The sequence below is a fragment of the Lipotes vexillifer genome, unplaced genomic scaffold (assembly GCF_000442215.2).
Source record: "Lipotes vexillifer unplaced genomic scaffold, Lipotes_vexillifer_v1.1 scaffold1197, whole genome shotgun sequence".
Lineage (NCBI taxonomy): Eukaryota > Metazoa > Chordata > Mammalia > Artiodactyla > Lipotidae > Lipotes > Lipotes vexillifer.
Window position 1 is genome coordinate 406,782 of NW_006780020.1, and position 20,264 is coordinate 427,045.

The window sequence follows — 20,264 nt, forward strand, 5'->3', positions numbered from 1 at the left end:
TGGTGGCAGATTTCCCTTGGTCTCTGGCGCTTCTGAGGAGTCCTTTTTGCCTTCACGGGTCCTGAGGACAGAGGTGCAGGCGGTGGGGAAGCTGGCCTGGTAGAAAGGGAGGCCCTTTGGGGAAGAAGCCGTCCACGTGTCCCTCCTCCTGCAAACCAAGGAGCTGACTCTGCAGAGATGGGGCCCTAGGCTGCAGAGCGGGCTGTGGTCATCGGAGGGCTGCTGCCTGGACAGGAGGGAGGGGTTCGGCTCGGAACTGCCCCACCCGCCTCATGAAGCAGGAGTGGTGGGCACGATGCTGCCTCAGGGCCAGAGAGGCGCTGTGTGCTGAGTGTGGTCTTGAGGTTTTCTCCCTAGTAGTGGAATTTAGAGGTTTTTCTGGGGCTTAAAGCAAAGTCTTCCAGTATTTTATTGTGAACACTTTTGAACAGAGTAGAAAAGTTGAGAGAATTGTTACCCACACACACTGCTTGAGTGACCAGTTATTAATGTCTCCTCGTATCTGCTTTGTCTCTGTGCATATGTACAGACTCTCCTCTGAGCCACTGAAAGTACATAGCAGACATTATGAAACTTCACCCCTAAACACTTCAGTTCACATCTGAGCACATCTGGTTTGTTGTCATCTCGTCTGGCCATGGGGTGCGTTAGCACTGCTTCCTTGTTTCTGCCCTCACTTTAGTATTTTTAAAATGTGAGGTGTGACGTTCCAGTTCTGAAAAGGAATAAAGCCAGATCAGCCCGTCAGGTCTCCCACGTCACTCACCCCTACCCTGTCGATCTGCACTTGGCATTTCCTTCGCTCCACGAGTCCATGACCCTGGACAGTGTAGAACATGTTTTGCATGTTTTTAAACTTCCTGTAATTGTTATAGCTTTATTGTTCCCCTCTGTGAACAGGCTGCTGTTAAATGAGAATGATGTAGGTGTAAATAAATACCTGGTCCTATGCTGGCAAGGGGTGGAGATTCAGAAAGTACTATTTTACCTCTTACCTAATAGGTGTTGAGAAGACAGTTCTGGATGTTAAAATGGGCAGACAGTCAAGTTGGTGGGAAGTAGACCCTGCTGCCTGTCCAGCTCTGACCTCAGAGAATCCTGGCCTCATTCCAGGGCAGGAGGACATCTCAAGGTCTCAGGGACCTCCTTCGTGGTATGTGCCAGGAGCTGTGGCAGCCACTCCAGCCTTTCCTCTCCCTTGCCTCCCCCAGCCCAAGGGGGTGCTCTGTGCCTGCACCACTAAGGGGAAAGGGAATGGACAGGGCTGGGCTCCTGCCTGGAGGGAGCTTTCTGCTGGTCTTCCTTACCCTGCTGCACCCTCCTCGCTGCCTGGGTGGCAGAGAAGTCATCTGGGCTGGTGGGATTGCTAGGAAACATTCGAGAACACGAAGGGAGAATTTGGCAGGGCTGTGAGAAGCCTTCAGATGAAGGAATTACCTGAGGGTAGTCCGTGCTTGTCTGGGCTCCTGCGCAGGCTTCTGTGAAGCTGATAACCTGCCCCTGGCTCCTCGTGCCAGCCTTGGGACACCCACCATCACCTCTCTTCTTCGAGGGGCCTCCATCGGCCCCCAGGGAATGAGAATTAACAGAGAGCACCTGCCACCCCTGCCCCGCCACTCCCTTCTGTCCCCTGGCACAGCAGGGCACGGAGTTCAGTCTGCAAGGAGCGGGGGAGTGGCAGTGGGTTGCCTGAGGAGGTTGGCCTGTCCACGGGTGCTGCGGCCAAGTGGCCTGGGGCCTGCAGAGCCTCGCAGTGGCACTAGGTGGCACTCCCGCCCAGGGGAGTCCAAACAAGGTGGGAGGACTAGAAATTAAGGACCAAGTGTGGGTGGCCGGAAGGGACCTCATTTGGGCTGGGAGAGTAAACCTTCCAAGGGGTTTTTTCTTACTCCCAGAAATCATGTTGAGTATTGTCTGGAATGTTGTCCAGAAGGCATTTCCCTCCTGAGATATACGTGGTGGAGGGCAGGTTAGAAGGCTGGGCGGGCTAATCTCAGGGCAGACCTGTGGGCTGGTTTAGGAGTTTCCTAGATGCCAGTCAACCTGAGAGGCTTTGAATGATTACAGGAGAGTTCTGGTCCATGTGGAGCGGCCTAGTTGGTCATTTTACAGTGGAGAGCATCAGCGCTCCACAGGCGGCTCAGCGAATAAGAATCTGGGCTTTTGATCCAGACTTGTTTTTCCCCCTTCGGTCTAACTTCGGTCCTGCTGGATGCACTGCAGGCTTTGGGGAAGTCAGGATGGTCTTCCTGGATTTCTGGTTCTGGAATTTAGTGTTGCTAAGATTGTGTGTCAGCATCTTCCTGTGCTCTAATTCCTTTTTATTCCATCACGAGTGGTGGTTGGTTGGAGCTCTGAGGTGAGCAGGGGTCTAAAGTCTCGCTGGGGTTCCGAGAATGCTGTGAGCCCAGGCTAGGAGGCTGAGGTGGGCTCTACACCTCCCTGCCTCCCAGTTCCTACTGGCGTCCCGAGGATCCCTCCAGCTTGTTATGGAGCACTTGGTTGGGCTGGATCCGGATGAGGGGGCAGGTGTGTGGGGCTGTGTCAGCATGTTGCTGTGTCCTCTTCCAGGCTGCCTTGGCTGAGCTGCCCATCTCTTCACAAGCCCTGTCAGCTCTCTTCCTGGTCTAAATGTTGCTTTAGAAACTAAATTCCCAGTGGTCAGAAGAAGCTGGGGTTGTTCAGCTAATCAGGCTCCTGAATTCCACATGCTTTTTGTGGTTGAGTAGTGGTGGTGGTCCCCACTGGACCCTCCCCCTCCCCTAAAAAGTGTTAAGCTGGTTCACTCCATCCCACGTTGACTGAGTGCTTTCAGTGAGCATGGGGGTAGGGTGCTGACCCTGCAGTGGGGTACAATCTAGTGGGGTAGAAAGATAAGGTGAGAATCACCCCACAGGTCTTGATCCTCGCTAGGAAGCCTACGTGCTGGGCGGGGGTGGACCTTGCCCACTGGGTCTTGTTTGCTGGTCTGCACCAGGGGATTTTGTGTGTCAGGGTGTGTTTGCCTGGAGGAGAGGGGGTGGGGTGAGGAGAAGCCTTTGTCTTCAGGGTCGGGTGTATGAAGGAGCGAGGGCTTTGAGGGCTAGAAAAGGGGTCTGGAGGTGGCTTTGTGTTCAGTCTAGAGAAGCCGGCCCTCAGGTGAGGTCCGCAGCACGTGGAGGCCCTGGCGGCCCGGAGGGGTGTGTGGGCGGAGCTTGCGGCCCAGGGAGCCCAGCCCCGCCCCCAGGAGGCACCTACGAAGTCCTTTGGCCGTCGGCCGGTCGCCTGTTCCCGCCGCTCCCCTGGCCCCGCCCCTTCCCTTAAAGGAACCCCGGGCTAGGGGGCGGGGCGCGTCTGATGAGCGAGCCTGGTGTCCGGTCTCCTGCCCCTGCCCCTGACTGGGTGGAGCCGAGCCCCCACCCGCAGTCAGGCTTCCGAGGAGCGAGGAGCGGCGCCTCCCTGCGAGTTCAGCCGGTGCGCGGCGCGGAAGCCAGCGGAGCGGACCACCTGCTGGTGAGTGAGCGGCCGCGGCCGAGCCGCCCCGCGGAAGCGGAAGGCCTGCTCGCGTAGCCGGGAGGCCGGTCGCCCCTCACCGCTTGGGGCCTGAGGAGCCCACCCCGCAACCCTGATCGAGTGTGGCTTCCCTGGCCCCACACGGTGGGTCACGGGGCCGGGCAGGATGAGCTCACTTCCTTCATCACGAGTGGTGGTTGGTTGGAGCTCTGAGGTGAGCAGGGGTCTAAAGTCTCGCTGGGGTTCCGAGAATGCTGTGAGCCCAGGCTAGGAGGCTGAGGTGGGCTCTACACCTCCCTGCCTCCCAGTTCCTACTGGCGTCCCGAGGATCCCTCCAGCTTGTTATGGAGCACTTGGTTGGGCTGGATCCGGATGAGGGGGCAGGTGTGTGGGGCTGTGTCAGCATGTTGCTGTGTCCTCTTCCAGGCTGCCTTGGCTGAGCTGCCCATCTCTTCACAAGCCCTGTCAGCTCTCTTCCTGGTCTAAATGTTGCTTTAGAAACTAAATTCCCAGTGGTCAGAAGAAGCTGGGGTTGTTCAGCTAATCAGGCTCCTGAATTCCACATGCTTTTTGTGGTTGAGTAGTGGTGGTGGTCCCCACTGGACCCTCCCCCTCCCCTAAAAAGTGTTAAGCTGGTTCACTCCATCCCACGTTGACTGAGTGCTTTCAGTGAGCATGGGGGTAGGGTGCTGACCCTGCAGTGGGGTACAATCTAGTGGGGTAGAAAGATAAGGTGAGAATCACCCCACAGGTCTTGATCCTCGCTAGGAAGCCTACGTGCTGGGCGGGGGTGGACCTTGCCCACTGGGTCTTGTTTGCTGGTCTGCACCAGGGGATTTTGTGTGTCAGGGTGTGTTTGCCTGGAGGAGAGGGGGTGGGGTGAGGAGAAGCCTTTGTCTTCAGGGTCGGGTGTATGAAGGAGCGAGGGCTTTGAGGGCTAGAAAAGGGGTCTGGAGGTGGCTTTGTGTTCAGTCTAGAGAAGCCGGCCCTCAGGTGAGGTCCGCAGCACGTGGAGGCCCTGGCGGCCCGGAGGGGTGTGTGGGCGGAGCTTGCGGCCCAGGGAGCCCAGCCCCGCCCCCAGGAGGCACCTACGAAGTCCTTTGGCCGTCGGCCGGTCGCCTGTTCCCGCCGCTCCCCTGGCCCCGCCCCTTCCCTTAAAGGAACCCCGGGCTAGGGGGCGGGGCGCGTCTGATGAGCGAGCCTGGTGTCCGGTCTCCTGCCCCTGCCCCTGACTGGGTGGAGCCGAGCCCCCACCCGCAGTCAGGCTTCCGAGGAGCGAGGAGCGGCGCCTCCCTGCGAGTTCAGCCGGTGCGCGGCGCGGAAGCCAGCGGAGCGGACCACCTGCTGGTGAGTGAGCGGCCGCGGCCGAGCCGCCCCGCGGAAGCGGAAGGCCTGCTCGCGTAGCCGGGAGGCCGGTCGCCCCTCACCGCTTGGGGCCTGAGGAGCCCACCCCGCAACCCTGATCGAGTGTGGCTTCCCTGGCCCCACACGGTGGGTCACGGGGCCGGGCAGGATGAGCTCACTTCCTTCGCGTCGTGGAGCATCTCCTCGCCTCCCGGCCCGGAAAAGGGAAATGTGGGCGTTGCGGGCGGCTCGATGTCCTCCTGCGCCCATTTCCTTAGTTCTGCCCGAAGGGTCTGGGACGGGCGCCAGAGGGGGAGGGAAGCGGCAGTGTTCCTCGGTGGGACCCGGACATGCTGCAGTTGTCACCATGTACCAGCCAAGGGGCGGGAGGGGGTGACACCCCGCCCTTCCCAGGACCCCATTCCCCGCTAGTGCCAAGGATTGCCCCAGAGAAGGTTCCTTTCCTTGAGGGGATTTAAGAAAGAGTCCTGCCGAGTCCTGTCCCCATCTCTACCGCCCTTGAAAGAGGTGCCTCTGGACCCTTCTCTCTGCTTCCTCTTCTCTCGCCCAAGGCTTCCCCAAGATGGCTCACCCGTTTCACCCGGGAGAATCCATTTTCCTGGTTCCCTACTTCTGACATTTTGTCAGCTTCTAGCCTTGGAACTCAGGGGAGGAATGGTTGGTGGCCCCACCTGGACACAGCTACCCAGCAGCCCTGCCCTCCAGAGCCGGGAGTGTGCACAGCAAGTCAGGCTGGGGACACATGTTTTGGAGGGCACTGGGGGTTTCTGCTGAGGCTTCAGGCCGGGTAACTGGCACCCAGTGAGCTTTCCACTCAGGGAGCAGGAGCACGTCCTTGGGCTCTCGGGCTGGACACGTGCAGGGTTGCAAGGCCTTCATCTAGGGCGGTGAGGGGTGGGTGGGGATGTTGCAGCACCTCTGGGGTGTGAACCCCCAGAACAGCACGTCCTGACAAAGGTGAGCTCCCCACAACATGGTCCTGTTGAGCCATCCCTTCCTACTCACATCATCGCTGCCCCTGTAGTTTGGACTCCTCTATCAGAACTGCCTCCTCTGCCCTGTTCCTTCCATCTTCCCAGTGGTAGCAAACTTCTGTCCTCCCAGAGCGTGGGTTTGGAAAGGGAGGGGAGGCATTGGGAGCCAGGTCTGGGGGGTGAGGCTGCACTAAGCTCTTGGGTGGAAGAGGCATGGGGTTTCTAAGCAGAGTTGATCTTGGCCTTGGTCACAGCTTTGATCTGAGACTCAGGGCGGGTGAGCAGGAGGAAGGACCCTTCCCATTTCCAGATGAGGAAACTGAGACTCAGAGAGCACGTGTGACTTGCCAGGCCTTTCCCAGCTCTCAGGGTGAGGGTGGGGGGAGGGCATCCAGGATCACAGTAACCAGATTGTCCTTGCCCCCCACCAGAGCCTCTGTGTTCTCACGTTCCATATGGCCATGTAATGACTTTAAAGTCCTACTAGTCATAGCCCCAAACTCACCTCCACAGAGTGTCCTTGAGACTCTCAGGAGAGAGGGAAGGTGTCTGTACTTCTGCTTCAGGGCGCTCTCATTGCAGGCTCCTCCTTCAGGCCTGAACTCCCCAAGTTGCACTCAGGGAACCAGAAAGGGAGAAAGCTCTAGCTTGGTCTCCAAAGGCCACTGTAGGCACAGAGGGCAAGTGGGGCTCTGAGATGGGGATGCTGGGAGCACTGTTGGCTGAGGAAGTGGCTCTGCTCCTGGGAAGTGAGAAGGGGTGACCTCTAGGGACCCCCTTCCCCTGCGGCTCTGAGCTAGTCAGAGGGTGTTGGCCCGTTTCCTGGTGGACAGCTGAATTCATGTCAGCTTGCTGGGGGCCTTTTGGGGAACACTGGTGATTTAAAAGAAACCTGACCTTGGTCTCAGTGTCCCGTTTTAGAAGAGGAAGTAGAGTAGTGACGGAGACAGGACTGAGGCGTGAAGACCTCCTGCCCAGCTTCTCAGGGCAGTTCCTGGAGTCTCTCCAGGATAGCAGCTCCTTGGGCTGGTCCCCCAGAGTCCCCTCCACTGCCCTGGTGGGCTGTGTGGCCTGGTCAGGCCCCTGGACTGGAAGCCTTGGGGGAGAATGCAATGCAAAGGCACACACAGGGGATCTGCTTTGAGGTCCTGAGGTCTTGGGCCAAGCTGGGTTTGTCTGTGGCTTCCTGAACGTGCCTTTCTGACAACATCCTGCAGCGGTCAAGGTCCCACTGTGGAAAACTGGCAGGAGGAGGCCTGGCTCCCATCCCCGCCCACACAGGCGTCACCAGCACCCACTGTGAATCCCGGGTGTGCGAGCAGCCCAAGCTTTCTAGAGTTTCTAGAGTCGGGGAGAGAGCCTTGTCCTGGAGCCTAGCTTCAGGTGCAAACCTGACTGCCCATCACCCCGCTGGGCCTGTTTCCTGGGGAGCCACCGGGAGGCAAGTTTGGGGCCCGAGGCTGGGAGGGCGGGGCAGGGCTGTGCTCGGCAGGTGGGCTGTAGGAAGGGAGTTAGTGGGACCTCAGCTCGAGCCTGGCCAGGCAAAAGCCAGAGTGTCCATGGGGCCTTGGGCAGGAGGAGGCCTGTGCGGGCACCCTCCTGCCATTCAACAGCCACTCAGCCAGGCAGGTGGCCTGGGGAGATGAGCTTGCCGAGGGGTCCTGGTCTGAGGTGGGGTGGGCCTTGGCAGGGGTGGAAATCCATGCTAACGTCCAAACCTTAGTCAGCCTCATCCAGCCCCACGGCCACTCACACCTAGAGATCTGGCAGGTGTCAGGCTGGCGGTTTTCACCTCTTTGGCTGAGGTGGGTTTGCCCAGGACCTCAGAAGTTCAGCCTGTGAGGGTCGAGCTATGTCTGAGTTGGGGCCGCCTGTTCGGTCTTGGCGCCGGGGCCTGGGCCGGGTCAGTTCTCTGCCTTCGGAGCAGCCCTGGGACCCCGCATGTCTTCATCTAAAGACGACGTGGGGCGCGTGGGTTGGGGGCTGCGCTGGGCGAGGCTGTGACTCCCAGGCTGCAGAATGTTTGCTCTCCCCCTGCCCGTGATCTGCAGAGGCTGGGCGTCCTCTCAGGGAGCTGGGCGGCTGCGGACCAAAGTGCTGTTCCTCCTCAGAGAGATGGGAAGGCGGGGTAGCCGGTTTCCCTGAGGTCGTCCTGGTGCCCCTCTTCAGAGGAGGCAGGTATGGGGGACCCTGAGGCGGGGGATGGGGACGACGACGACGAGAGAGCCGGAGCAGGTCAGATGCTGGGGTCTTACCGCCGCGCCTCTCCCGCCTTCCTGCGCCCTCATCCCTCAGATGCTACTTTGTCATCTGAAAGGAAAATAGGTCAGGTCCCAGCGAGGGAGGGGCCGCCGGGGCCGCAGACAGGCCGACGCTGGGCGCCTGCCTGGAGCGCGGGGCTCAGATTCCCGCTTGTGCTCCTGGGTTCAGAGGCACCGGGTCCCCTGCCTGCTGGGAGCAGGCAGGCAGCCAGGCCAGGGACAGAACGGGCCGAGGGCGGGGCCGGTGCGCAGGCCGAGCAGGTGTGTGATCGGTGCCTGTCTCTGCAACAGCCCTGATCCGTTGGACTGTCCCTAGCAGCCGCCGGGGCGAGGAGCGGTGACAGCGCAGGAGCTCCGGGGGGGAAGGGAGGAAGGAGGAGAGACAAAGGGAGCGAGCCTGGCACTGCCTCCCTGCGCCGCCCACCATGTGTCAGTCAGAGGCGCTGCGAGGACCGGAGCTCCGCGCGGCAAAATGGTGAGATGCTGCGGGCCACGGCTGCGTCCTAACCTGGCCTCGCCCCGCCTCGACCTCCGAAAGGTCAGAGTTCACGTCCAGCGGCCCCGTGGTGGAGGTGGTGGCGGTGGCAGGGGGCCTGGGTACCAGCCCCCGTGGCTGGAGGGGCCCGGCCCAGGGGACCTGAGTCGGAGAGCCTGTTTCAGGTACTGGGGGGCCAGCAGGCTGGTGGGCCAGTGTCTGCGCTGCGCCCCTGCCCCGCTGCAGCGCAGCTCCTCCGAGATTGGTCCCTGTATTTCTGCAGAGAGCGAGGTGGATGGGGGGAACCCAGGGGAGAGCAGTGATGTGTCAGGCTTTGCTTGGCCCCTACCCACTTGCCAGACCTTTTTAAAGCTGGAGGAGGTGGGATGGGAGAGACAGTGGACACAGGGGGTCTGGTGAGCAGTGGAGAAGCAGCGCCTCCCAGGGCCACCACTGAGCTGCAGGACCTGGCCTTCGGCTCAGTTCTCCATTTTTTTCTGCTTTTCATATCAGCTGAGGTGCCTCTTTGTTCCTTGGTTTGTTGAGCAATTGGGGGTAGAGGACAGAGCTGCTGAGAGCACACAGGCACAGATGGAGCCTTATTCTCCAGTTGAATGCAGTGTTTCTGTAGATGAGGAAACCAAAGACTCGGGACATTCTCAGAGTGGGTAGCAGTGTGGTCTTGTGATGGCCACACTGGGGCCTCAGGAGCACTTTCTAGGTCCTAGGCATGTGGCAAGGTGACTTGGGCCTCAGTGTCATGCCTCAGGAGGGCCAGGGTTCCGGTGGAAAGGCTCATCCCAGAGTCTGGCTCCCTCGAGGCTGAGCCTGGCTGAATGCGCTGAATTTGAGCTGGTGGGGTCTGGGGAAGGCACACCTACCTTTATCGGAAGGAGGGGCCTGGGTCAGGTGTATGTGGCCCCAGCAGACCTGGAAGGTGGCCTGAGGGTTGGCGGGGAGCTTATCCCCACCAACCTCTGGGTTGTTTTGGAGAACCTGACCTGATGCAGAAAGAGCACGGGGATGGATGGAGCAGTAGCGTGCGTGCGTGTGTGTGTGTGTGTGTGTGTGTGTACACGCGCACTAGTGCTCGTGCATGTTTGTGTGTTCCTTTGTGATCTTGTCAGGCCCCTCAAATGAGGAAATAAGATGCTTGGAGCCATGAAGAGATTTTCCCAGATCCTGCGCTGCCAGGGGCTAAGGGGGATCAGACTAGCTCTCCTCGGAGCCTGTGTGGGCAGAGCTGGCCCCAGGCCGGTAGGGGGCCGCAAGGCAGGTTCTGCACCATCTTCCTGGTGCACTCAGCCCCAAGGTCTTCTCGGGGGTCCCTGCCAGGTTCAGAAGCTACTCCATCTGAGAGGCGCCTCACCCTGTGTGTCTCAGCTGACAGGCAGGTGGGGAGACTGGGAAGTGAGTCTGCCGACCAGAGGCAGCCAAGCCCCCACCTCAGAGTGGGGTTGGGATGAAGGAGTTTGGCCGGTGCTGCCCGACTCCATCGAGAGGCGAACCTGCTGAGGGTGAGGTGGGGCCCCCAGTCCTCCACTGACCCTGGCTGTGTGCGGACATGTGCCCTGCAGGTTGTACTTCCCCCAGCTGGCCCTGAGGCGAAGGCTGGGACAGCTGAGCTGCATGTCCAAACCCGCCCTGAAACTGCGCTCCTGGCCCCTGACGGTCCTCTACTACCTCCTGCCCCTTGGCGCCCTCAGGCCACTCAGCCGGGTGGGATGGAGACCCGTGAGCAGGGTAAGTGTGCAGGGGCTGCTGGCCTGGCCTCCCCCCAGGCAGGCCTGAGGTTGGGGCCCAGGAGACCGAGGAGGAGAAGACATTTGTCAGATCAGAGGTGGTGCTGTGGGGCCTGAGCGCTCCGGCAGGGTCACGTTGGAGGCCGAGCCTGTGGAGAGGGTGGGCTGCAGACAGGTGACTGTAACGGCCCATGGTCCACTGCCTGCTCTCTCTGCCTGCATTTCTGCCATGTGGGGACTCTGCTTCTGGAAAGAACCCACATTGGGCATTCAGAAAATGGTGCCTGAAAAGAGCTTAGGGGTGATTTTGAGAAGAATCCAAATTAATTTCTGGAAGCCAGAGGGTGGTTCAGGGAGGCTGGAGCCTGTGTGGGCCCCTTTGGGTGAGGATGCCTTTGAGGACCCAGAGCCCCAGGCAGGGCTGCGTGAGGGAACGGCCTGGCTGCGCCTGGCTCTCAGGCAAGCTGGCCCCAAGGAAGAAACCCTGCTCCCAGGCCCTTGGACAGCCCAGGCGGGCGTTGCCAGGGCTTGAAAGCTCAGGGGCACCTCTGGACATTAGGCCTGGGGTCATAGGGCAGCCCTGGGCTGCCCCCGCAGATGGGTGTCAGCTGGGAGTGCTGGGAGCCGCTAACTTATTGCCTCTTTAAAGGTGTTTAAAGTTGGAGTGGAATTGCTTTTATGCTTTGGGGACTTGGTGTCTTGGTTGTGTTCAGCAAGCAGCAGCCACCAATTAGAAGCACGTCCCACTATGGCAGAGGCACTTGAGGTTTAAGAGGCTGCCCCTTCTGGGTCGTCTGGCCCTGAGTTTGGCTGGAGGGTCCGACTGAGAGGCCGAGTCCCCTCTGCCTCCTGGAGGAGCACCAGGTGGGGACAGCTGTGTGGACAGGTGGGCTCGGCGGGCATGTCCAGGCCCTCGGAGCGCAGGTGTCAGTGGTCAACCCGTCTGCATGAGAGTCCCCAACCTTGGGGTGGGGGGCGACGAGCACATGTGCTTTGGGCTGTGGACTTGCCCGCGCACCAGAGGCCTCTCCTTTCTGTGCTGGTCTGGGACTCGGGCAGTAGTGCCCGCCACAGCCTTTGTGACTGTGTCAGATCTGTTTGCCCCTCCCCACCTCAAGAAGTGAGGCTGTGTTGGCCAGTCTCCCTGGGGACTGGGGAGGGAGTGGGTTAGCTGCTGTGGGAAGTCTGCAGGAAATGGCTGACAGCTGAGCTGTAAGTCACTGTGTCACAGGCCTGGTACTGTGTGTGAGATTTGGAAGCTCAGTCTGGTTCCTGGTGAGAGACAACCATGTCACAAAGCCCTCGTGGGGACAAGCTGCTCAGGCCTCGGGAGGTGGCCCCCATGGGGAGGGGAGAGGGTACCGGCTGATGGGGAGGAGGAGGGTTGGGGGGTGAGCACACCGTGTGGCTGACTCACCCGCCTGCTCGCGGCCTGCAGGTGGCCCTGTACAAGTCGGTGCCGACGCGCTTGCTATCGCGGGCTTGGGGCCGCCTCAACCAAGTGGAGCTGCCACACTGGTTGCGCAGGCCCGTCTACAGCCTGTACATCTGGACTTTCGGGGTTAACATGAAGGAGGCCGCCGTGGAGGACCTGCACCACTACCGCAACCTCAGCGAGTTCTTCCGGCGCAAGCTGAAGCCACAGGCCCGGCCCGTGTGCGGCCTGCACAGCGTGGTGAGGCCCAACCCCACCTTTCTACTCCTGCCTCCGTACAGGCAGCTCTTGGCTGTGCCTTTAGAAACAGGTGGCCTGGTGGGCACTCCTCCCAGGCCAAACCCCAAGAAGGAGGTGGCCCTGCCCTCTGTCCCCTCCCCTCCTCCACAACGAGCCTCTCCTGTCCCTTCCAGATCAGCCCATCGGATGGGAAGATCCTCAACTTCGGGCAGGTGAAGAACTGCGAGGTGGAGCAGGTGAAGGGGGTCACCTACTCGCTGGAGTCGTTCCTGGGCCCTCGCACCCCCGCGGAGGACCTGCCCTTCCCACCAGGTGGGTCCTGGCCTGGTGGCGGCCAGGCAGCTGTGCCGTGGCGTGGCTGCGCTGGATGTCAGAGGGTGGAGGGTGGGGATGGGAGTGGGTCCGGGAGGGAGGCCTGTGGACCAGTAGTTACTCTACCTGCAGCTTCAGACCTCCCTAAAGCCAGTGTGCAGGCTGCACGCAGGCTCCGTGTTGGGTAGCATCAAGTGCTTGTCTGAGCGCCTGGTTCGTGTCTGCCCCACAGCCACCTCCTGTGGCTCCTTCAGGAGCCAGCTGGTCACCCGAGAAGGGAACGAGCTCTACCACTGTGTCATCTACCTGGCCCCCGGGGACTACCACTGCTTCCATTCCCCCACTGACTGGACTGTCTCCCACCGGCGCCACTTCCCAGGTAGGCCTGGGCCAGCACACTGGTGGGACCTGCCCCTGGGGGACTCAGAGAGGTCCTCAGCTTCTTGGTGTCAGGGGACGCAGGCTCCAAAGCTGTGAGGTGACTGCTGGGCATGGGTGGCAGGGGCAGGCTGGGAGCCAGCCTGCTCTGCATTTGGAATGACATGGGGGTACAGTGGGTCTTGGGCCCTCCCAGAGTAGACACATTGGGCTCTGGGAGGTTTGTCCTCCCGATGGGCAGGGAGTGGCAGTGTCTGTCCCCACAGGCTCCCTGATGTCCGTGAACCCCGGCATGGCCCGCTGGATCAAAGAGCTCTTCTGCCACAATGAGAGGGTAGTCCTGACTGGGGACTGGAAACATGGCTTCTTCTCACTGACAGCTGTGGGGGCCACCAACGTGGGCTCCATCCGCATCTACTTTGACCGGGTAAGCAGAGCCCAGATCCTGCCGAAGGCCAAGGGCTAGGCCACTTGCACCGTCTACTGTGCAGCCAGATCCATCTGGACTGTAAGTTCTAGGAGGGCACATCCCCCCACCAGGCCTGGCTGTGCAGAGCAGCTGCCCTGAGGAGGGGCTGGGCCCTGAGCTCCTGCTCTGCTTATCCCCCACCCACCCCTGTCTCGAGGTGGCTGGTGAGGGAGGGAATTAACTTCCCTTCCTGGCACTTTGCTTCTGCAAAAACCCAAGGGGAGCTTGGGTGGGGCATGCTGATGGAGGCCAAGTGTGTGAGGGGTGCCAGTACCCATGCCCGCGGGGCTTCCCCTCTTGGTGTCAGTTTGCCCCTCAGCCCCCCGGGTGCTGGTGTTGTGGCACCGTTCATACTAGTGAACAGCTGGGGGTCTGAATCCTCCATTTCCCTCCACTTCACAGCTCGTCAGGGGCTATTGGGTTAGGCCTAGTCCATGGCCTGAGCTGCTGTCCGGACCTCCCTTTCTGAGCAGGGTGGGGGACAGGTTTGGGACGGCAGCAGAGGTGTGTTCAAGGTCCACGTGCTCTACCTCCGCCTCCCACAGGACCTGCACACAAACAGCCCACGGTACAGCAAGGGCTCCTACAATGACTTCAGCTTCGTGACGCACACGAACAAGGAGGGCATCCCCATGCGCAAGGGCGAGCACCTGGGCGAGTTCAACCTGGGCTCCACCATTGTGCTCATCTTCGAGGCCCCCAAGGACTTCAACTTCAAGCTGAAAGCGGGACAGAAAATCCGATTCGGGGAGGCTCTGGGCTCTCTCTAGAGCCCCTTTCATGGCCACAGCTGCTGAGGGGTCTTTTCCACAGAAATGTGAGGGTCTTTTCAAGGGGAACCTCTGAGGCTATCTAGGGAGGGGACCATCAGGTCTGACCAGGCAGGACCTGGGTGACTTCTGTCCCTGCTGCCCAGGGTGCAGACAAGGTTGTCAGAGCCCCTTTCATGTCCTAGACCTACATCTTCCCCCTACCCACCTGAAGAGAAAGTGCAGGCCAGGACGATTGATGCCCTCTTGGAGATTTTCTAACGTGTTGTATAAACTGGAGATTCTACATCTCCTGGCCGAGCATTCAGTTCTGATTTCCGTTTTAAGGTAAGTGGTAGTTAAAGTACCTTCTTGCTGCTCCTTCTGTCACTGCTTTTTGGCCTCCCTTGCATGGGGCGAGGTGCCTCCTGGCACTGACTGTGGGTCCCAGACCAGGGCCTTTAATGCAACTGCTCCCAACCTGCTTGTTGGGAAAAGCTGTCTTCTCTCTTTGCACTTATGGCTGAATGCGTCATCTCCAACTCTGCCATCAATTGCCGAGGGTGCTCACTAATGGCTTGGGGCGTTGCAGGCCCCGACGAGTGGCCTTCTGGAGCCGGCAAGTCCTCTTTTCAGTAGGCAGGACCCATCACCAAACCCCCTCAGTGGTGTCCAAAGCAAAAGGGGCAGGCAGCTAGAGCTGGTGGTGGCCCAGCTGGGGCCAGGGGGATAGCTTGGGTCCCCTCCCTGTATCCAGACCCACAGAAAAGTTGCTGCTATTGATCAGGGGCTTATTTATGTTGGAGGCAGAGGAACCTTGGTGGTGATGTGTGGGGGAGGGGAAAATGTCAGTGCCTAAAAAACCCGTCCCCAGGCAACAGGTACGCAGTCCTTGGGGAGCCACTGATTGTGGGGACAGGGCCAGATTTCATGTTTCCTGGGGATGCTGTGAATTTCTCCTGCAGGAGAAGCCATTTGAACTTTTTCAACTGTATCAGTAGCACAGTATTTTTGTACGAAAAGCAGGAGACTTCTGAACAGTAATTCATTTAATTGCAACATTTTGAAATAAAAAAACTCGCTGCAGTTTTGCATTCTGTTCCTGGACGTGGGGTGGTGACTAGCACAGAGCCTGCCGCAGGGCATGGATGCGGGCGATACAGGTGCGGATGGGCTGGCGCTGGGCCTGCAACTTGGAGGCCAGCTGCTGGATCTGCGCTTCCACCTGGGGAGGTTGAGGGGGCAGGCTGAGAGGAAGCCCCGCCTGGGAGTCTTCCCGGGGCTGCCCAAGGTCTCACCTCCTGCAGTTCTTCCTGAACCTGCTGCTCTGCTTCCTGGTCCTCTGGCCTGGGCTCCTCCTGGCTCAGCTCCAGCCACTGCCGCAGGCTACTTGCTTGCCGTTGGCAGGACCTGAGGGAGTAACGCACTTGCTGCCTGGCTTGGCCCCAGGCAGAGGCCCAGCACACTTCTGGTGTGGGTAGAGGGAGAAGGGCTCCTGTTCCACCATCAGGCAGAAACGCCCTCTGTCCCCTCTGTCCTCTTCCCTGTGCAGAGCTGGCCGTGTGGGACCTGCCTGCTTCCCTCTGATTAAGGTTGCTGCTCACACTGAGGGTCCTAGGCCTGGGCGTGGGGTACGTGGGCTGTGGACCCAGACAAAGCAGGGTGGCTCACTGCATCATCCCGTGTCAGTCACACTTGCCCGGCAGACCACCGGCTTCCACAAGACACAGGTGTAAAGTTTTGCTCAGCTTTTCCTGAAGGTAAGGCCAACCTGGGCCTTCCTGAGCAGGACGGAAGGGGAGAGGTGCCGCCTGCATGCAGGGGCCATCACTGGGCAGACAACTCCCCCTGTTCCCCATGGATGGGTGCCAGGCAGGTTTCTGGGTCTCACCTGAGGTTGTGCTTCGTGGTCTGGTAGTCCTGCAGTTGCTGCTGGATGCCCTCAAGCTCAGCCTCCAGGTCCATGTGGCCAGTGGCAATAGGAGAATAAGCTTGATCTTGACCATCCTCCTGTCTAGGCCCAGGCTGAACCCAGGGATTCCAGGTGCCAGGAGTGACCTGAGCACTTGAGGCACTGACAGGCCCCAGGTACACACCTGCAGTGTCAGAGCCAGGCCCAGGCCTGGTGCCTGTGAAGTCCCCAGGAAGGAGTAGGCGGGGGTTGGGGACACTGGCCAGGGATGAAGGGGCCTGGGACTTAAGCCCAGGTATCGTTGGCTGGGCTGATGCCTGTAAAGGAAGGATGAACACTGAGCAGGGAAGCGGGAGAAAGGTGGGGAGCTGGGGCTCCCCACAACTGCACCTGCCGCAGCCAGCTCACCTGGTCCTACCCCTTCATTCAGCACCTGACACCAATAGAGAGTTCCACGACCACCCAAGCAGCTGTTTCCGGCCTTACTGACCTTTCACATCCACTCCTGCAATGACTGCATTTCAGCGGCAACTGTTCTTGTCCAACCACAGCTACAACCCTCCTCCCTTCCCTCCTGGTGACAATGTCCTCTGGTGGGAATGGACACTCTCCCATCCCCCACCCTCTCCCCACCCCTACTTAGGGCGCAGCTCTCAGGCACCAGCGCCTTGGGGGGCCCAAGCCCAATGCACACTCGTGTTTCCTCACCTCCTTGCCCGAACTCCTTGACTCCTACGTCACAGGCCCCAGAGTCTCGGCCCCACTCCTCCCCATGACCCCATCAGTTCTTTACCTTCAACCTGTGCTGCGAATTGTTAACTTTGATCTCCAGCCCTGACCTTGTTCCTGAAGGCCAGGCTGAATCTGTTGCGTTACCTCAAATCTGACAGGTTCAAGACACACTTGTGATGCTTCAGCTGCTGGGTTCCCACCCTCCGTCTTCCCTCTCACAGTAAAGAACTCATCACTCCCTGAGCTTTTCAGGCCAGAAACCCAGGAGCCATCCACAATTCCTTCTTTCCCTCTTATCAGACTCATCAGAGCAAGCCCTACCTAGTCTGCCTCCCACGACATCCACAGCCACCCCCCGAGTCCCAGCCACCAGCACCCTTTGCTGGACCCGAGCACAGCCGCCAATCATCCTCCACAACTTCCTGTTCTTAAAGTCCAGACTTTCACCAGGGCCTGTATGACCCTCCATGATCCACAGTCTCTTCATTCGTCTGCATGCTGGGGTTTCTTTTGTCTCCTCCACCATGTAAGTGTCACGAGCAGGGATGGGCCTCGGGGGCTGTTCCCTGCTGTGCCCCTAGGACACTGGCCCCTGCACAGGCCTCCCTGCATCTTCTTGAAGCAATGAGTACTGCTGTGGCTACAGCACCAAGCGCACAAAGGAGAGCACTGGCACGAAGACGAGACCAAAGAACAGGACCCCAGGTAACCAGGGGGACTTACCCAGGTGTGTGCTTCTGCCCCACGCAGCATGAAGGAAGAAGGGGGCAACAGCTCCAGGCCTGTACTCACTGTGGGCGGGGGCTTCAGGCCAGAGGCGCTTGGCAGGGGGCTGCTTGGGTCCAGTGCTGTCTGGGCCTTTGCCAGGAAGGGTGTTGTCAGTGCAAGGCCTATTGGCTGGACCTCACCTAGGCCATGCTCCCACAGTGCCTCAGGCCTGAGCAGAGGGAAGACAGGAGCTGGTCAGGTGTGGTACCCTCCCGAGGAGCAGGACAGAAGGGGGGCCACCGGCCCTAAAGTCCCCAGAATCACACCACCTACCCCTGCCCCCCGAGGGTGCCACACCCCAGGGGCGTCTGGCTCTCAATGGGCTCTAGCAGGAAGCTTGGGCGTCGCGGTTGCTTTCTTGCCCAGCGGGCAGCATTCCTGGGAAGAAACACAGGCTATTCCTCCAGGCTGCCCAGGGGCTGCTTGGAGCCTGAGACCTCTGTGGGGCGGGGTAATCCAGTCTGACCCCTTCCATCTTACAGGGAGACTGAAGAGAGAAGGAAAGGCTCTGCCCCAGGCACCCTACTGAACTTCTAGTAATTCCAGTGAGCGTGCTGGCAACGAGTGCTCCATCCATGCTGTCTCACTTGACCCAGGCAACCAGGCTGGAGCAGGCTCAGAGATGGGGCCCTTGTCAGCTACAGCAGCACAGCATGTGGGGATGGGGCGGGGCCAGGTCACAAAAAAGTGGGGTTTCCAAGAGGGTACCTGTTTCCTGGCTGTCACGGGAGGCGTGGGGAGACTACCAGGTCTTGAGGGGGAGGGGGGCTGCCCAACGGCCCATTCCTTTGCTAAGGAACCATACATTTTCTCCCACGCTCGGGAGGAACAGAGGCTGTGGTCCCTTTGGTTAGGGCCGAAGAATGGGGGCGCAGAATCCTGTACAGAGGGTTCCAAGTGGCTTGGCCATGACCCTCGGGGCCCAGTGTCATTCCTGTACCATCCAAGCTTTGCCCCAGGGGGAAGCGAGGAGGAAGAGGTGAGGGACGGGCTACTCACAGCTCCAGGAGTTGGGTGTCCCCAGTGGCCGACGCCAGGCTGTCCAGAGCTCCCCGAAGCCCACGAGGAGCTGTTATCCTCTTGGTCTCCGGGGAGGCATCGCCAGCCCCAGCAGCAAGGTGGCTGGGAAGGGGACCCTCAAATGTCACTCTCCTGCTGCACACAGTGGACGTAGGGGGCTGAGGCTCTCTGCCCAGGCCCAGTGCCTTCTGCTTCCAGAGCATGGCACAGCGACGGACCACGCGGTGGAGACTGTGGGCCGCCTGCAACCAGCCTCTGGTCAGGTCGCGCTGTGCCTACCACCCGCTCCCCACAGAAGGGTGGGGGACCCCGGCCCACCTGCACCTGCTGCTGGGTGTGCAGCTGCTGCCGGAAGGCCTTCATGCCCGCTGCAAAGCACAGGAGGCGCATGACGCCCTCCCGGAGGAGCTGCTGGTGGTAGGCCTGCACTGCCCGCTCCTGCCGCACCTTCTTTCTCCTCATCTCCAGCACGAAGCCGAGCCATGCAGCCCAGACCTTCAGGGAGAGGAGGAGGTGAGGCCCAGCCCTCCTGCTCAGGCTCCCTCCACCGGGGCACGGTCCTCTCCTGGGACAGGGAGCCCATTACCTTCGCCTGTAGTGAGAAGGCCCAGAACCACAGGGCCCGCGCCGTGTCCTGCTGCTCCCGCCTCCTGTCCGCCAGCTACGGGCCAGAAAGGAAATGTCTCCTTAGGGAGGCCACCCTGACCCCATGGCCCCGGTCACTCTCCGACCCTCTCTAGTCAGGCCTGCCCTGAGGTTGGGGGCGGTCAATGAAGCTCTTTTGGGAAGAACAAAGGCCAGGAGCTCTGGGGTCGGGAGCAGTGAGGCAGTGCGCCGGGCTCCAGCGAGAAAAGCTGGGACTGCTTGCACTGCGGGCCCGAGGGTAAGAGGGACCTGGCCCATGAAGGGCCACTAAGCAGGACGCAGCCCCACTGGGTGTCTTATCAAGGCCTTGGCAAAGACCTAAAATGCATTTCCTATTAATTTCTGGATAGTACCCTGACAAGTTTTCAACATGACACTGTAGAAACATGGCCCTGAAGTGACCTGGCTTTAAACAGATTCCAAGTGAAGGAAGCTGGTGGTGCCAGGAGGTGGCTGGGGGTAGGGGAGCCCTGGGAAGAGGGTGGTATGAGAAATGATGAGCTAGAGGCGGGCTCAGGAGGCAGCGGGAGGAGGGGGAGCGAGAAGGGGTTTCTCCACGGCTCCCACCTGCTGTCTCCACTGGTGGAAGCAGGTCCGGCTGAGTGTCTGGGCCAGGAGTCGGGCAGCCTGTCTCTGAAGAAGCTGGGGAGAGAGTGTGCACAGGGGGCTGTGTGCCTGGTGCAGCCAGATGCCCACACCCGGAGCCCCTGTGGGCGGTGCAGGCTCCAGGCCCAAGTGAACCATCCTCCCACCACCAGGAGTCATCCTTGTTGAAGCCAAGGGCCTCCTGCCCCAGACAGGGGTGCCCAGATGCCTCGGTAGGTCACCCAGCTCCGTCAGGCATGGTTCACCCTGAACCAAGTTCTTTGCTGAGCCATCTTCCACCCGGAAGGCCGGCTTCCCCAGCCTTCACTGAACACCCAGAAGGGCAGCCTTGCGCCCGCAGGACTCCAACCACCCAGCATCCACAATGGAAGCAGTAAGTGCTTCTGGAAAGACCTTTCCTCCTCGCGATGCGGTCTCCTGGCCCAGACAGCCCCGCCGCACAGGGGAACTCGGGGGGTTGCCATCTGCCTCACCCTCTTCCTGATGCAGCTCAGATGGTGCACCTTCCACCGGGCCATGGCCTGCAGCAGCAGCTGCCGGCGGTAATGCTGCGCGACCCTCTCCATCTGGACCCTCTGCTGGGCTGCGCTCCAGCTGCGGTCCCTCCAGCGCCGAAACCAGGTCCTGAGACAGCCTAAGGCGGGTCCGAGTCAGTTTGCTCTTTTGGAGGAAGTATCAATATATGGACG

The 20,264-nt window shown here is 60.2% G+C and overlaps 2 protein-coding genes across 7 annotated transcripts in view; one reads left to right on the forward strand and one right to left on the reverse strand.

Moving 5' to 3' along the window:
- Positions 1 to 14,092, forward strand: part of PISD (phosphatidylserine decarboxylase) — a 38,704-nt gene extending 24,612 nt beyond the window's left edge. The window contains exons 1-7 of one of the 2 annotated variants that reach the window (XM_007453164.1): positions 8,424 to 8,567; positions 10,145 to 10,310; positions 11,748 to 11,984; positions 12,158 to 12,296; positions 12,529 to 12,675; positions 12,941 to 13,101; positions 13,689 to 13,913. In XM_007453164.1, coding sequence (XP_007453226.1) covers positions 8,518 to 8,567; positions 10,145 to 10,310; positions 11,748 to 11,984; positions 12,158 to 12,296; positions 12,529 to 12,675; positions 12,941 to 13,101; positions 13,689 to 13,913 — 1,125 coding nt within the window. In that variant the 5' untranslated portion in view covers positions 8,424 to 8,517. Of the gene's footprint in view, positions 1 to 8,423; positions 8,568 to 10,144; positions 10,311 to 11,747; positions 11,985 to 12,157; positions 12,297 to 12,528; positions 12,676 to 12,940; positions 13,102 to 13,688 lie in introns of those variants that run through there. The other variant, XM_007453163.1, reaches the window with a different exon arrangement.
- A 920-nt stretch (positions 14,093 to 15,012) lies between these two features.
- Positions 15,013 to 20,264, reverse strand: part of SFI1 (SFI1 centrin binding protein) — a 71,834-nt gene continuing 66,582 nt past the window's right edge. For all 5 annotated transcript variants that reach the window (XM_007453169.1, XM_007453168.1, XM_007453167.1 and 2 more), the window contains 11 exons: positions 20,049 to 20,209; positions 19,537 to 19,611; positions 18,911 to 18,985; positions 18,643 to 18,819; positions 18,304 to 18,566; positions 17,602 to 17,682; positions 17,260 to 17,473; positions 15,989 to 16,121; positions 15,784 to 15,883; positions 15,191 to 15,302; positions 15,013 to 15,117 (listed from right to left, as the gene is read on the reverse strand). In XM_007453169.1, the coding sequence (XP_007453231.1) occupies positions 15,013 to 15,117; positions 15,191 to 15,302; positions 15,784 to 15,883; positions 15,989 to 16,121; positions 17,260 to 17,473; positions 17,602 to 17,682; positions 18,304 to 18,566; positions 18,643 to 18,819; positions 18,911 to 18,985; positions 19,537 to 19,611; positions 20,049 to 20,209 (1,496 nt within the window). The remainder of the gene's footprint in view (positions 15,118 to 15,190; positions 15,303 to 15,783; positions 15,884 to 15,988; positions 16,122 to 17,259; positions 17,474 to 17,601; positions 17,683 to 18,303; positions 18,567 to 18,642; positions 18,820 to 18,910; positions 18,986 to 19,536; positions 19,612 to 20,048; positions 20,210 to 20,264) is intronic.